General features: G+C 35.6%; 1 protein-coding gene across 4 annotated transcripts in view; it reads right to left on the bottom strand.

Annotated features, from left to right (window-relative positions):
- The window catches only part of LOC149784376 (elongation factor 1-delta-like), a 45,061-nt gene extending 30,012 nt beyond the window's left edge, over positions 1–15,049 (bottom strand). For 2 of the 4 annotated variants that reach the window (XM_089932430.1, XM_089932431.1), the window contains exons 1-3: positions 14,904–15,049; positions 9,693–9,789; positions 154–249 (exon numbers count right to left, since the gene is read on the bottom strand). In XM_089932430.1, coding sequence (XP_089788556.1) covers positions 154–249; positions 9,693–9,788 — 192 coding nt within the window. In that variant the 5' untranslated portion in view covers position 9,789; positions 14,904–15,049. The remainder of the gene's footprint in view (positions 1–153; positions 250–9,692; positions 9,790–14,903) is intronic. The other 2 variants (XM_089932432.1, XM_089932433.1) reach the window with 2 other exon arrangements.
- Positions 15,050–15,862: the final 813 nt, after the last annotated feature.

Below are 15,862 nucleotides of genomic sequence, written 5' to 3'. Positions count from 1 at the left end.
TCAGAAATGTTTTAATCAAGCAATTATGACAGCATCTAACTAAAGCAGACAAATGTTACAAGATTAAAAGACAGAAAAAAATAGCTAAACAAGGAAACAGAGATCTGGCGTGCAGCTAATAGAAAAAATGTTGCAGGGATGTGTACTACTCACATCCTTCAGGGCATTTTGAATTTGTTTCCTTGCCTGGACTATGTTTGTTTTCAGTGAGCTTGACGATGCCGAAGCACTGCCAGCCAAGGCCTTTCCCTGGAAAGTAAGGAAAAGTGCATAGAGGCTAAATAAAGAGGTTCCTAAATTATGAAAACAAATTTGGAAATTCTTTAATATAATCTTTAAGAGTCTCTCAAACTTACAGATGCACTAATGGGCAAAAATAATTTCAAGGAATCCAAGATAGGACCATTTCTTCCTTTGTATTGCTAAGCATTGAAACTGTCTCCAATATTCTTCAGCAATAAAGATATTGTCAAATTAGCCACTGGTGGATATACTGGATGTCAGATTGACACCATTTTCATTTAGGACAAAGCAACATCATTAGTCTTTCACTCAAAACCCCATAATGATCACCATTCAGAGGAAGTAGCAACAAAAACTTCTCATCATAATCATAATGGCAGCATACCGATATGAGACTGGAACCATTTTCATTTAAGAAAAAGCAGACATCATTAGTCATTCACTCAAAACCCCATAATGATCACCATTCAGAGGAAGTAGCAACAAAAACTTCTCATCATAATCATAATGGCAGCATACCGATATGAGACTGGAACCATTTTCATTTAAGAAAAAGCAGACATCATTAGTCTTTCACTCAAAACCCCATAATTTTTTTTTCTAAATGTTTGCTTTGACACCTGAGTCTTTTAGCAAAAAGCTCATGTTGATATGAACTTCCATTCAGAAAGAGTAATAATAACAAGATATTCAAAATATCTGCTGTGTTGCTGTCATACAGGATGTTAAATCAGCACCATGTGCATCTAAGACCAACTGGAAATAAGTCTTTTGGTGAAAACCACATGCCAATAATAACTTTCTGTTCAGAAGGATTTGCAATAAGATTTTCAAGATGGCTGCCACTGTGGCCATATTTGGACTTTATCAGCACCATTTTTATTTAGGACTAGCTATACATCTAGCTAGAAAGTCTCATTAAGGAGTCATGATAACTAGATTTTCAAGATGGCTGCCATACTGGATGTGCAAGCAGCACCATTTTAATCTATGATAAACTAGACTATGGGATGAACATGAACGCAAAGTTTGATTGCAATTCTTCAAGTTGTTTAGGTTGAGCAGCAGTAACAAACATGCTAATGGATGGATGAACAATGGACAGAAACAGATGGATAGGAGGATAAAAATATAATTCTTTTCAAAAATTGATTTTCATATATATAATTGGCAGATGGTAATACTCAATGCTTGCAACAACAGTGGCTGAACCATGATGAATGTTACAATAAAACTTGTTGGATTGTCTGTTTTTCTGTCATAGTTTATAATGATTCAGTACCATAAAATAAATGTATGTATGTATGTATGTATGTATGTATGTATGTATGCCTGTATGTATGTATGTATGTATGTATGTATGTATGTATGTATGCATGCATGTGTGTGATCTGGATTTTTAACGTGGCTGTAACAATTTTTCAGTTATATCACTAAGATGTCTGCAATGTGACAGTTTATAGTGATATCTAGCACTGGGTCATCGTGCCGCAGACACGTAGCATGATGTCCCACCCAGACACATTATCCTGACACCAGGCCAACCAGTCTTAACCATAACCTCTTAATGCTGAGTGCTTAGCGAGGCAGATGTTAGTACCATTTTTATGTCTAAGCTGGGGATCAAATCCACGACATCCAGCATATGAGGTGGACTCTCTAACTACTAGGCCACCAGAGTGTATGTATGTATGTACGTATGTATGTACGTACGTACGTATGTATGTATGTATGTATGTATGTATGTATGTATGTATGTATGTATGTATGTATGTATGTGTGTATGTATGTATGTATGATCAAATTTTGTTTGCACCCAGTTGTCCAGGAAAATTGTTTCAGAAAATTCACTTGTTCCACCGTACTTTTTTTGTCCTAAAATTGTAATCACTTACAGATTTGATGAGATGTATGCACTTAAAAAAAATATTGGTTGATACTACACATTTGGCTGCTTCAAGTATATATGTTATGGCTGCTGGATTTGAAACAAATGTCCATGTACCAGGACCAGAGCTAAGCCAACAGTTGACAGCTGTGTCTGGAATGAAGTCCTCAAGCTCTGGTCCATTTGCTGAAAAGTTCAACTGAATCTGTAAATCTCTTAGTTTAAAGAATTCCTTAATAAAGTCAAGATTAAGTCAAAATCTTTGTTCATATTAAGCAATGATTGGGCTAATAACAAAAATGATTTCTGTTTGCTTAACAGACTATAAGAGAAGTTGGTGTGTTCACTAAGAGTGTTCCAAGGATTTTAACAGATGGATGCCTTGACTGTTTCTATCACTAAGAGTGTTCCAAGAATTTTAACAGATGGATGCCTTGACTGTTTCTATCACTAAGTGTGTTCCAAGAATTTTAACAGATGGATGTAATGACTCCATTTTTCTCTGAACTCTAAATGCTGCTGATAAATGGCAGGCTGGTCTTCCAAAGGTAACGCAGAAGAACCTACACATCTTCACTTCCATATTTCATTAGAGTTGCAGACAACACTGGATGAATTTCCATTCCATGCCAGTTTGGTATATTGTCTACAATAACCTCAAAACATTGGCCCTTCTAAGTCAATAAATTCAAGCCAGGATAACAATACAATGCAGCTGAAAATTTCTGTCTTTTTAGTTATGTCACACCTGGAATGTTTTGCTACCAAAGATTCTGGCATATGTCTCTTTGGAGTTACCTAATACTCAGTTGCACTCTTGTGCTTTATCATTCCATTTTCACATATTTTTTCTTCTCTGAATATTCCTTATTACCGTCTTAGCAAAAATTATTTAGCAAGCTCATTTTATCCAGAGAAAATAATGGCTTGCTTTACAACTACTTCCAAAGTGAATATTAGGATCTGGTAAATAAAAAAATATGCTTAAAACACTGCAACTTAATCATAGCAGATCTGTTTTGGTTGATTGGCCCAGAACGCAGGCAAGCAGTAACAGAATATGTGCAGGAATGGTTATCAATGGCCACTGGATATAAAAGTATACATGGAAAGGGGTAAAATCAAGGTAGGTAGGTAGGCACTTAGGTAGATAGGTATGCCTACAAGCCATAAAATTGTCCAAATATAAACTGCTTGAAACTTTATGAAAATAACCCCTTTCCAATCAATGTAAACATACACTCCTGAATGATTAAAAATGTAAGATTTTAAAATTCTTTAAAAGGCAGGTTAAATGCTACAGAAGCAGACAATTTCTCAATAGCAAAAATACTAGATTACTAGTGTGAAATAACAAGTGTCCTAAGGGATATAAAAGACATATCAATTTTACAAGTGTGAAATAACAAGTGTCCTTGGGATATAAAAGACATCAAGATTACTAGTGTGAAACAACAAGTGTCTGGGGATATAAAAAACATATCATTATCACCAGTGTGTGCAGGGCATATACTTAATGGTGTTGGAGTTTTGTTCTATATAACAAAAGTGCGAACAATGGCTGGATGGACACAGCATACAAAATATTCCGACTTGAAAATTTCTAAAAGTCAAAGGCACATTTAGAAACAAATAGGTGAATGATGGAATGGATAAACAAAAAACTTGGATGAAAATGTTAAAAATACTGAAAATTAAAATTAAGAACAGCAAAAGAAACAAACAGTTTTATCAAATTTCAGAGATGCATGTATCATAAATGGTTTTGGAGTTCTGCCACTGATGGAAAAATAAAAAGACAAAACACATTAGCAAGAGACTCAAGTGGGCCTAATACTGCCCATCTGGCTTACATACAAAACACATTAGCAAGAGACTCAAGTGGGCATAATACTGCCCACCGGGCTTACATACAAAACACATTAGCAAGAGACTCAAGTGGGCCTAATACTGCCCACCCGGCTTACATACAAAACACATTAGCAAGAGACTCAAGTGGGCCTAATAATGCCCACCAGGCTTACATACAAAACACATTAGCAAGAGACTCAAGTGGGCCTAATAATTCCCACCAGGCTTACATACAAAACACATTAGCAAGAGACTCAAGTGCCCACCAGGATTACATACAAAACACATTGGTTACTGTTTATGCATTGGTCGATACCTGCTAGAAGTGTAACAAATGCAGCTAATCAGATTCAAAATCACCTTAATTAATATGCAAGGATATCTCTCATTATTGAACTTTTCCAAGTTTTGATTAAATTCAGATATGCAATATGGCACCACCAGTGGTAACATGATCAGCAGATCTGATGCAAGATCAACTCATTAGTATGCACAGCTCTCACGATCATCTCATTAATATGCATGGTTTCTTGCTCATAAATGTACTTATCCTAGAGCTTTATGATTTGAGTCAAGTTAACAAGTTCGACTTAAAAAAAATGGATTAGAAAAGACTTTAGAATAATAATGACATCAGCCAACAAAAATGCAAAATCACCTAAATATTTTGTGCAGATCCATTGCATTACAAACTACTTCTGAGATCTTGATGATATAAGCACATTTTCAGAGACAAAACAAAATCAGATTTAAACTATGGCTCCAGTGTGGTAAGAAGCTCAGCCAACCAGATCAAGATAATCCCAATAATATCCATGGATCATTATCCAACTCATCCAAGATTCTGATAACATGCACATATATTCCAAATTTTTCTTTTCATCAAAGTCAGATCTGATATATGGCCTCCAAAGTGGAAACAAGTTCAGCAAATTAGATACACAATTACACCATTAATATGCATGGATCACATTTATTATCTAACTCATACAAGATCTTATTGCTATAAGCCAACAATCCCAGCTTTATCAAAATTGATTCAGAAATAAGGCCACCAGAGTAATAACAAGCTCAGTCAATCACCTCATTAATACAATGTATTTTAAGAGTTTTGAATGAATTGTTGCAACTTTTATTTGTTTGAATCTGTCAATAAATTTAAAGCCAATCAACAGACAAAAATAGTCTTCTACAAAATGATCTGCAGATACAGATGCTGCACACTGGACACCAGTAGATATTTGCATGCCATATCATAGATAAATGAGAGTGACCCAAACATGCTGGAAAGAAACAACAATTCTGCTACTAGGCAATGAGCCTGTGAACTCTTATGTGATCTCAAGGACCTCTGTGACTAATACCAAGGCCTACTGTAAAATCCAAGTGATCTCTGTGACTAATATCAAGGCCTACTGTAAAATCCAAGTGATCTCAGGGACCGCTGTGACTAATATCAGGGCCTACTGTAAAATCCAAGTGATCTCTGTGACTAATATCAAGTCCTACTGTAAAATCCAAGTGATCTCTGTGACTAATATCAAGGCCTACTGTAAAATCCAAGTGAAATCAGGGGCCTCTGTGACTAATATCAAGGCCTATGTAGACAAAGTTTATCCAGAAAATTCTGTCATATTATATGCCTTATAGGTAAATGCATTATTTTAGAGATGTTACAAATCTCTGGAAGACAATCCACATTCTGGAAGATCATCATCTGTGATTCATAAAAAAGAAATGGCTGCCGTGGCAGCAGCTGAGCTTCAAACATGATGCTGGATATTACTATTAAAATTCACCAGCTGTTTGTAACTATGATTTTAAATAAAGAAAAGTCATTTAAAACTTAGAAAGGTTTGTGCAAGATTTATCACACATGTGAATATAACTTCGGATGAAATTACCAATATGAAATGAGTGACCAGAGACATCTAAATTGCACTCTCACAGTTGAAAAAACATGGATTTACTTTTCTGAACCAGACTCATAGAATATACTAATGTTTGGATGGGAGTAAATGGGCATAGACCACCAATAGTTTGATGCAGACCAGGGGTCTCAAAGACGAGGCCTGCCAAGCCGTATCCTGTGGATCACAAAATGATTGGCATCACAAGTGTCAAGAAAGATAACAAAGGTGGTGTGGCCCTTGGGTTATCAAAAATGTCCTCATGCAGCCCTAAGGGTGGTTTGAGCATGAAACCTCTGATGCAGACAGAATGTCAACAAAGTTTTATACGCATTCTGCACCTGTCTCTACTAGTATCAATGGAAATTTGTATGCCTCAAAGCGTTGCCAACACTACCAAACAAACCACTGACACAACCTTATCTGAGGTATCCATCTACTCCACAACATTGCACTGGCACATATATCTCTTGCCATGAAAGACTTAATGAAGAAGCACAGCATCCAAACTTTGCCACATCCTCCATACAGCCCTGATTTAGCTTTGCTGCATCCTCCATACAACCCCCGTTTTTTGCTTTGCCACATCTTCCCTACAGCCCTGATTTTGCTTTGCCACATCCTCCATACAACCCTGATTTTGCTTTGCAACATCCTCCATACAGCCCTGATTTAGCTTTGCCACATCCTCCATACAGCTCTGAATTAGCTTTGCTACATCATCCATACAGGCCTGATTTAGCTTTGCCACATCCTCCATACAGGCCTGATTTAGCTTTGCCACATCCTTCATACAGGCCTGATTTAGCTTTGCCACATCATCCATACAGCCCTGATTTAGCTTTGCCACACTGTCCATACAGCCCTGATTTAGCTTTGCCACACTGTCCATACAGCCCTGATTTAGCTTTGCCACACTGTCCATACAGCCCTGATTTAGCTTTGCCACATCCTCCATACAGCCCTGATTTAGCTTTGTCACATCCTCCATACAGCCGATTTAGCTTTGCCACATCCTCCATACAGCCCTGATTTAGCTTTGCCACATCCTCCATACAGCTGAGATTTAGCTTTGCCACTCTGTCCATACAGCCCTGATTTAGCTTTGCCACACTGTCCATACAGCCTTGATTTAGCTTTGCCACATCATCTGTACAGCCCTGATTTAGCTTTGCCACATCATCCATACAGCCAAGATTTAGCTTTGCCACACTGTCCATACAGCCCTGATTTAGCTTTGCCACTGTCCATACAGCCCTGATTTAGCTTTGTCACACCGTCCATACAGCCCTGATTTAGATCCGAGTTTTTGGCTGAATCCCATTATCAAATATTTGTGTGGAGAAGACATTTTGAACACTGGCAGGCAGTTAAAAGTACAGTTTTCAGTGTATGATAACATAAAAAAGGTGAAGACAAAATATTATTTAATAACTGGATAATCAGACTAAGAATGTGTGTTGAGATGCATGGTGAATACTGTTCACTAATAAAGAACGTTGAACAATGTACTAATATTCAGAACTTCTTAATACACCTTGCATGTATAGAACTCACTCTTTTTGGAATCAGCTGTAATGCATCTGAAACTTCCACCAGAAGAAAGGTCACATAAGTGATTTTTAAAGCTACACCCAACAATGTAAAATAGCAGATAAAATTGGGTATCAGGCCATATTAGACATATGGGCCTCAGGTTGCACATGCCTGATGTTAGCCCATATTCCAAGTGAGACCAAAATGTGATCAGAAATATGGATTCCAGTGCATTAACAAGCTATTGCTGGTAGATGAATGAAGGACAGGTAACAATATATGCAGGGTCATATAACAAAACCTGCCTGGTCTTACAGACAAGTGACCTAATCAATTGGGTTGGTTGGGCTGAATAAAAGGATTTATTTTTTATTCTCTTTTCCACCCACCATTTACTGAGAGTGAACCAAAGTTGCAAGACCAAATTTTACTCCTTTGGGAAAAGATTTCAGTATTACTCAACAGCATGATTTTATACAGCAGTTAAAAGTACAATTCTCTGTATAATTACTTAAACAATTTGCACTGATATATCTTTTTGTTAAGATGAACCATCCGATATGAATAGCACACAAAAGCAGCCATCATATAATCATGCATTACCGTCCATTTCCAGTAGGTGCTAAATATATTAGGGAAAATATTACAAATCTTAGCAAGCTGATAAGTAATACTGTTACCAATAAACAAATGAAATGCAGCCAAAACACAACATTCAAAAATACTTCCAAAGCTTATTTTAAACAGTGGTTGGGAGATGGCCAAATGACCTAGGGTTGACATCTGTAAACATGGTGGGTCAGGATTTTTGGGTACAGTAAATGAATTTGGAAGGCTGTCAGAAGAAAAGTATTGGGTTATTGGGTGGGTTAAGTAAAAAAAATATAAGACATGAATTTAAAATAATCTGAGACCAACAGAATTTAATATAAGATATACTATAAAATAATATATATAGGTAATAACAAAAATACCAACAAAATATTTCATACATTTTAACATGGCAATACCATGTTACGATATTTAGTGGATTTGGTTAGTGTATGTTATTAGTGTGCATCACAGATATCAAGTTCAGATGTACTAAGCCCACTTCAAGATATACTGCCGAAAATATACAATACACCAGATTTATTTTTTTGCCAACAAGAGTAATTAATGTTTTGTACAAGATACAGCAAATTTATTCTAAAGACTGCCTACACTTCTTTGTCTTCCAACTTAATCCTATCCAAGTTATTTATACCTATTTCCTATTTGTGTTCAGTTTATAAATTATTCAATGTAATCCCAAACGTGTTTCATCCAGCTAATTTTAACAACTTGTTTTTAAAAAAATGTGATTCTCAATAGTCCTCATCACAGATAACAGACAAACTGGCAACTAGCATATTTATGTTTTCATTTTTAGTACAGGCGGCCAGCCATACCTAATATCAGATTGGCACAATTTTGTACAAACCTGGAAGTTGTATATGCCTGTCTGATCAGTTTTAGAAAAGTCATCTTTATTAAGAAATTTCTGTTTTGCTGTAATTGCAGTCATATTTGATGGCATCATTTGTATGAAATGTATTCATGCCAGGACATTTTTGGTCAAGTTTGCTCAATTTCCAATCTGATTTTGGAGAATTTAATTAAGACTTACTATTTTTTGTAACAAAGACATTTCTAATTTATCAACAGTGGCAGATCAGCTTCATTTATAATAACTTGAAAGACCTTTGTGTCAGGATGCTTTCTGTAAACTTTTGATCAAATTCTGGATAGGTTTTTAACAAAAAGTCATTTTAATGGAGTTTACTATCTCATGTAATGACAGCCATATCTGAAGGCAGACTGGCATTATTGATAATAACTGGAAAGATCTCAGTGCCAGTAAGCTTTCTGGCAAAGTTGACCAAATTATGTTCAGTTCTTTTAAAAAATTCTTCCTTTGGCAGAAAGGCATCATTTGTCTAAATATGAATACTCTTCATGCTAGGTTACTAAGTGCCAAATTTGGTCACAATTATACTGGCTCATAGAGAACTCCCCAAGAAGCAAGACTCATTAATGTCTGTATTTTGTCAACACACGGTGTAAGCTAACATACTACATCTGACCAGAATCGGATTAAAAAAAACATATGGCCTGCTGATTGTTCACAAATGTTGATGAATGGACAGAAAATGGAAGATGGATGTCAAAGTGAGTTAAAGATTGATGGCTTCAAAACAAATGCCTTATTAAAAGAAATTCAAGCAAGCTATGTAAAATCATACACTGATGCCACAGATCTTCTGCTGGTAGACAGCCTCTGCACTTTCATATTTCTGTTGTTGAAACCAGACGGAGTCATGCAACAGTGGGGCAGCCATCCTGAGAAGGAAGAGAGATAATCAGTATTACCGATCAGTTCTCCTCACATAAAACCAAAATTTTTAATAGTCTCCATTAGCCATTATAAACATTAATTATCATGCTGAAAAAAAAATCTAAAGTGATCTGGAAAACGTTTCTATATAATGTTCTGTTTCCATATTTTTTTCTGCTGACAATGTTTACATTTTTTTTTAATGTTCAACTTTAAAAAGCAATACCTACCTAGCTTGCATAAAAGACTTGAAACAATAAAAACTTCTCTATGATATCAAGAAGCCTGAGGTTTTATTTTAAAAAATAGATTAAGAAGCTATTATCATTGTGAACCCCTAAAGCACAGATTCTGGCACTGAAAGGGAACATGGGCATATAAGAAAGCTTGCCAGGAGCTACCAGTGGGTCAGTGGTTCTTCCATGTGTTTTCCCAGGTTCTTCCTCCACTGAATACACCGTCTGCCATGTAAAACCCAGCACTGTGCTGAAAAATGGCATTAAAACCAAACCAAAGTATGCATCCACAATTACCTGGATTAGCCACTATAAGGCCTCACATTCAGTTCCCAAACTCAATCACAAATACAATATACAGTTAACCTGTTGAGGGTAACCAATCACAATATACATCATGCAGCCATAAATATGAACAGTTTCACACTGAATAAAAATATTTATTCCCACTTCCAACTGCACTAGTTACACAGCACCTTCTTAGTAGGTATGGAAGAGTCTATGCAGTTATACAATGTAGGTTTGAGTGACCTTTGACTATAAGGATTTTGTACTGAGATGCATCCATTTATTAGGTTTCATGACTGGAATATAAACACCACCTGATCAGTGACCTTTAAACACAAAATTTCAATAAGGTAACTGAAGCATGACATAATGCCAAAGAGACATATTTTGCAATAAGGATAAAGAACTTGTCATCTTACAAAGTTTTGATGATTTAAACAAGATACTATGCCAGAAACTTCTCTTGTCATGATCCAAACAAAGAGACTTAACCAAAGCCAGTAGTTGAAATACAGGTCATGGTGGCCTTCTTTTGTTGTAACAGAGATGTGTATCATCATCAATTTCATGATTCAAGCATGAACAATAGGACACACTGACCTTTACTGTATGGGTGTGGTACTAAAAAGATGTATGCAATTCTAGATTAGGGATTCAAAATGGAATAGTAAAAACACAAAATTTAAGCAAAGCCTCTATAGTATAATATATGGGTCACAGTGATGATTTTTCAAGATGCATCATCTCACCAATTGTCATGATTCTGGTATAACAGCATTATACTGAAGGAAAAAACAACCGAAAGACATAAAGATTACAAGTGAAAAACAAGTGTCTGGGGATATAAAAGACATAACAGATTACAAGTGTGAAATAAGAAGTGTGACACTGACAGTAGCACTAGTACAATGACCAACCACTTGAAATAAATACACAAGTGTCTTAAAAGTGGGCATGTGGTCTTGGACAAAAAAGTATTAAAAAAACAGTCAACTACGAAAGGCACAATCTAACTATAATGAATTTTTTTCTCCAGGAAATGTTCTGGTTATTTAGCATTCATTTTCTTGGGATAGGGGACCACCTGCCTGCTGAGGGCACAAACAATCATAATAACGATGTCAATAACATTTACAGTTAGCTATAAGTTACTGGGCAGATATTGAAAGTAATCAATTTTTATTGCAATATCAAGTCAGAGGAATAACACTTAAATAATAGAATTATATGTGACCTTGACTCTTTAGATAAAACTTTTACTCCGATACATAAGATTCCATCAAAACGTGAAGCACAAGTGCACCATGGCTGACCTTTGTGCCTCCAACAGCCATTATGATATAAAGCAGAATAGAAAGAAACCATACAATAATGACTTTGAGGATCTGACATTCAATGCAACACATATTTTAGTGACAATGCAAATATCCTAAGCTTCATCTATGTAAAAAAGCTGTTACATAGCAGAAGGGCAAGTGTGACTTCAGCTTAATAGACCTGTGACATTGCCCTGAAAGATAGGTCATCCAAGGTGGTACATACTATACCATTTCAATTATGACACATATTTATTTTAACTCTCATTCATCTCAGTGATTATAATAGTATATTGGTAAAATTTAAAATACAACACCAAGAGATGATCTTGAACATACCTGCCATGACAACATATGTATACAAGCTGCATATTACTGTATGGAGAAAAAAAAGGGAAATGATGGAAATGGAAACAATATATTGTGACCTTGACCTTGTATATAGCACCTCAACTATGGATCTTGGGGGAAATACTATAATTTGTGAACATTTAGAAAAAAATAACTTAGCATATATTTTATTGATAAATAACTATTTTTTGTTTCAAAGTGTTAAAGTGCAAGTGATACAGGTGTGTAGGTGTGCAGTAACAACTATTTCAGCTAAAGGCATCAGACAAACCTGTCAATAATGGGCACCAATGGGAAAAATGCAAAACTTGGATTTATAGTCCTCTGCACAGAATCACATTTGAATTTTCTTTTTACAAATACCATGCACTGATTACTGGTAGTATTGTTTTTATTAATTATTATTATTATCATTAATTAGTATTCCTTTATCGTGATTGTTTTATGAGCACAATCCAACAAAATAAAAAAATATGTATATATGTTCTCTCTCAAATTTATATTCCACTCAAGATTACTGTCATCCTATAAATCATCACCAACTTAAATAATCACAGATCATAATTTGTTTTTTGTGTACCAACACAAAACAATGATTTCACTACTCACTGACAGCTTACATATGACTGCATAAAAAAGGACTCTACGGTCAGCCATCTTACATTTCTGCACTTGGAAATGTCTGTTTATGCATTAAAAATATAGACTAGTCAGTTGCTCAACTTGCTAATATAAAGAGACAATCAGCTTAAGTGAGAAGCCTGTGATGAATAGGAAAATATTCGTATATGGCTCTACCTTTGTTTTTTTTTTTTACAAGAATCCATCCAATTCTGTGCATTTCACTTAACAATGCAAATTATGGTCCCGTCATTAACAACGGAAGTTTGGTAATTGATCCTAATTAATCTGATAACAAATTAAATGAAGAAATGACGTGGTATCACGCCTTATTCACTCGACCACAGTAACAAACTACAAAGCGGTATACCACACAAAAGAACACAGCAAAAACTATTCAAAGAAATTAGTTCGCACATTTCTTTTGTTTACGGTTTGGTTTTTTTGGCTTGCTACCCAAACACTCCAACAGTCACAAACAGGAAACTACATATTTTACATTTCCATTGAAATAATTATAAGAATTAGATCAATTTATTACGATTACGTTACTGACACATCCTTTCCATACAACTACTTTTTCTATGATGATAAGAATAGTTTTTTATATTTTTCCCTTACAAGAATGAACAAATAATTGAATACATGTGGAGATATCCAAGCAGAATGCTGTACATTTGTTGGGAATTAAAGTCTCTGAGCATGGGCATCTAAGATTTGAAAATTTTCTACCTTATTATTAATTTCAACAATACATTGAGGTTTGATTAATTAGGAACAATTACCAAAGTTACGACTTATGATACCGTAACTGGAGCTGTTAAATACAACGCGCCAAGTGTCACATGGCTTCGTTTGACAGGAACACACCTTTTCCAAGCTGAAACTAACACTATCATCTGATGCTAATATTTTATAACAGTGTTTACAATAGCCACTGCTTTGATCATGCAGAACATAAGCTGAAGATAAGTCTTTGTTAGGGAGAGGCCATTTAATTGTGGGAGTGGGCAAAGATGTGTTTTGAAACGGGTTTCTTGTTCTGACTTTCTTATATGAAAGACAGTGTGTCATTCCCTTTCTTGCTTTAAATAATTCACGTCAGCTATACTATAACATCTTGTATTTCAAAACAAGGCACAATTCCCTCATATATAAGACAGACAAAATGTGGCATTTGATAGGTGTTCAGCCACTGGAAAAAAAGCAAAAATTGAATGAGAATGATGAGGAATAATTCTTATGATAGGGAAAAGCATAATTGAAAATTTCAGAAGAAAGAGACAAAAGACAGGGAATGGCTGAATTATGATGAGGAAAGGAACGTTATGTGGTGTAACTGTAATTCGCAAAACAAACACACAGAAAACATTCTGTTTTGTTGTGGGTTGTTCAAACTTTAAAACTGAATTGGTAAACATACATGAAAGCTGTGTGACATTGTTTTGTGAACAGGACTAGTACAAATTTGACAGGACTAGTAAATTTCTCAATATACTAGTCCTTCTGGCTACAAAGAAATTTCTGTTAAATTCTAGCCCTGAGTATATGTATGACAGGTCAACTGTAAGCAACGATATGAGCCCATGTGGTCTTACAGTGAAGGACTATGTATATTTAATTTAAAACGAGTAAATATGCATCTCATGTGACGTTTTCTATAACCGTATGCACACAAAACTCAGTCAAAATAAATGTATTAATTAGGAAAGAGGGGCCCGATATATGCAAACATAACGACAACAGCCGAGTGAATAGCACAGCACTGATACATTTTATGAACGCTTTGCTAAAAAAAACACTTTTCTATCAAAATATAATTAGGTTTAACTATCTGAATCGTGAATGAAATCTATCTGAAAAAGAACACAGGTGCTCTACGCGAGCAATGATGGCTTGATGGATAGAAAAATATCTAAGGAGTAAAACAAGCCATACAGTTTGGTCGTGTGCCTTTAAAGACGGAAATTGCAGAAGGAAATCGATGGTCATGGGTGCAACGAAGTATTTGGAAGTTCCGTACCTTCTCTCTTATATATTATGATAGAAAGGGTCCTAATTCAGAACGGGTCATGGGGGTAATCTAAGGTATTTTTTGTCACTCTGTATGATATTATTCCTTCAGATATTTTTTTTTTCTTCTCAACATCAAGCTCGCGTCGAGCACCTGTGAAAAAAAAAGAGGTTAAGTCCATAAGTGCGTCAGATCCGATAACTCTGGGATACACAATCAAGCCAAACGTTAATCAGTTTCTTTTCGCGGCATTTAAATTTCATTGTCAACCTAATAATAAGTAACTCCTTAACCTGTAGTATTGTACTTGGTTCTTCGCCAACACGCTGAACGGAAAAGGAAGCAGTGTAAGATAATTCTTAAAGATCTGCCGATCACGCTCTCCTTTGATTGGATGAAATTAAGTATATGGTAGTCTGTCGCGAGAGATTGTGTCCTCACCGTGGGTTACCTCTCTTGAAAGAGGGTACGCTGAAATTAGCTTTTAACAGCTTCCGATTTCACTTGAGCTTGTCTGTTTAATCAAATCAGGCATCTGTTGTGGGCTAAAATCTCCTAACCCAAAGTAGTAAAGGCACATAATGAGAATCGTTTAAGATCTTTTGGCCAGTATCTGGCCTATAACTATTCAATAGCTTTACTGTCTGTAGGAGGAGCTAGGCAGGTTTTAAAATAAGCCAGAATTTGGCTAAGGATTCCTGTTGTCATACTCAGTGAGGCTGGTTCACAACTAATGTCCATTTAGCAAAATTTAGCTATTTTCTACAAAGTTGTTCTTCACACTCTTAGGTAGAAACCAAATGTATGCTTAGCCAAAATTTGGCTAGTGTCCTCAATACCTCTTAGTATAACACATGTATGGTTGTACAAAACCAAAATCTAGGTAACTATTGGCTATCTGCAACATTGCCCCTTTCCATAATGTACATGCATGACTTTTAGGCAGAAACCAAATCTTGGATAAATGTATGCTTAGCCAAAATTAGGTTAGTGTCATCAACAGCTTTTAATAAAAGTTGCATGTGTGATTGTTAGAACTGAGAAGATTAAAAGCTGTATAATTAGCCAAATTTGGATATCTACCTCAGTGTTTCATACCATAATGTATATGTATGACCTTTAGGCAGAAGCCAATGCTTGGAAAAATATATGTTTTGCAAATATTTGTTTAATAACCGTAATAACTATTATCGCGAGCTGAAGGTGTGGATCTAAGAAATAAAAAACATTTTGGATAAAAGGATGATCAGCC

This window comes from Sinohyriopsis cumingii, chromosome 14 (assembly GCF_028554795.1).
Source record: "Sinohyriopsis cumingii isolate HCF-2022 chromosome 14, ASM2855479v2, whole genome shotgun sequence".
In the NCBI taxonomy this organism is placed as follows: Eukaryota; Metazoa; Mollusca; class Bivalvia; order Unionida; family Unionidae; genus Sinohyriopsis; species Sinohyriopsis cumingii.
Note: the sequence above shows the minus strand (reverse complement) of the source record. Positions and strands in the feature narration are given on the sequence as shown.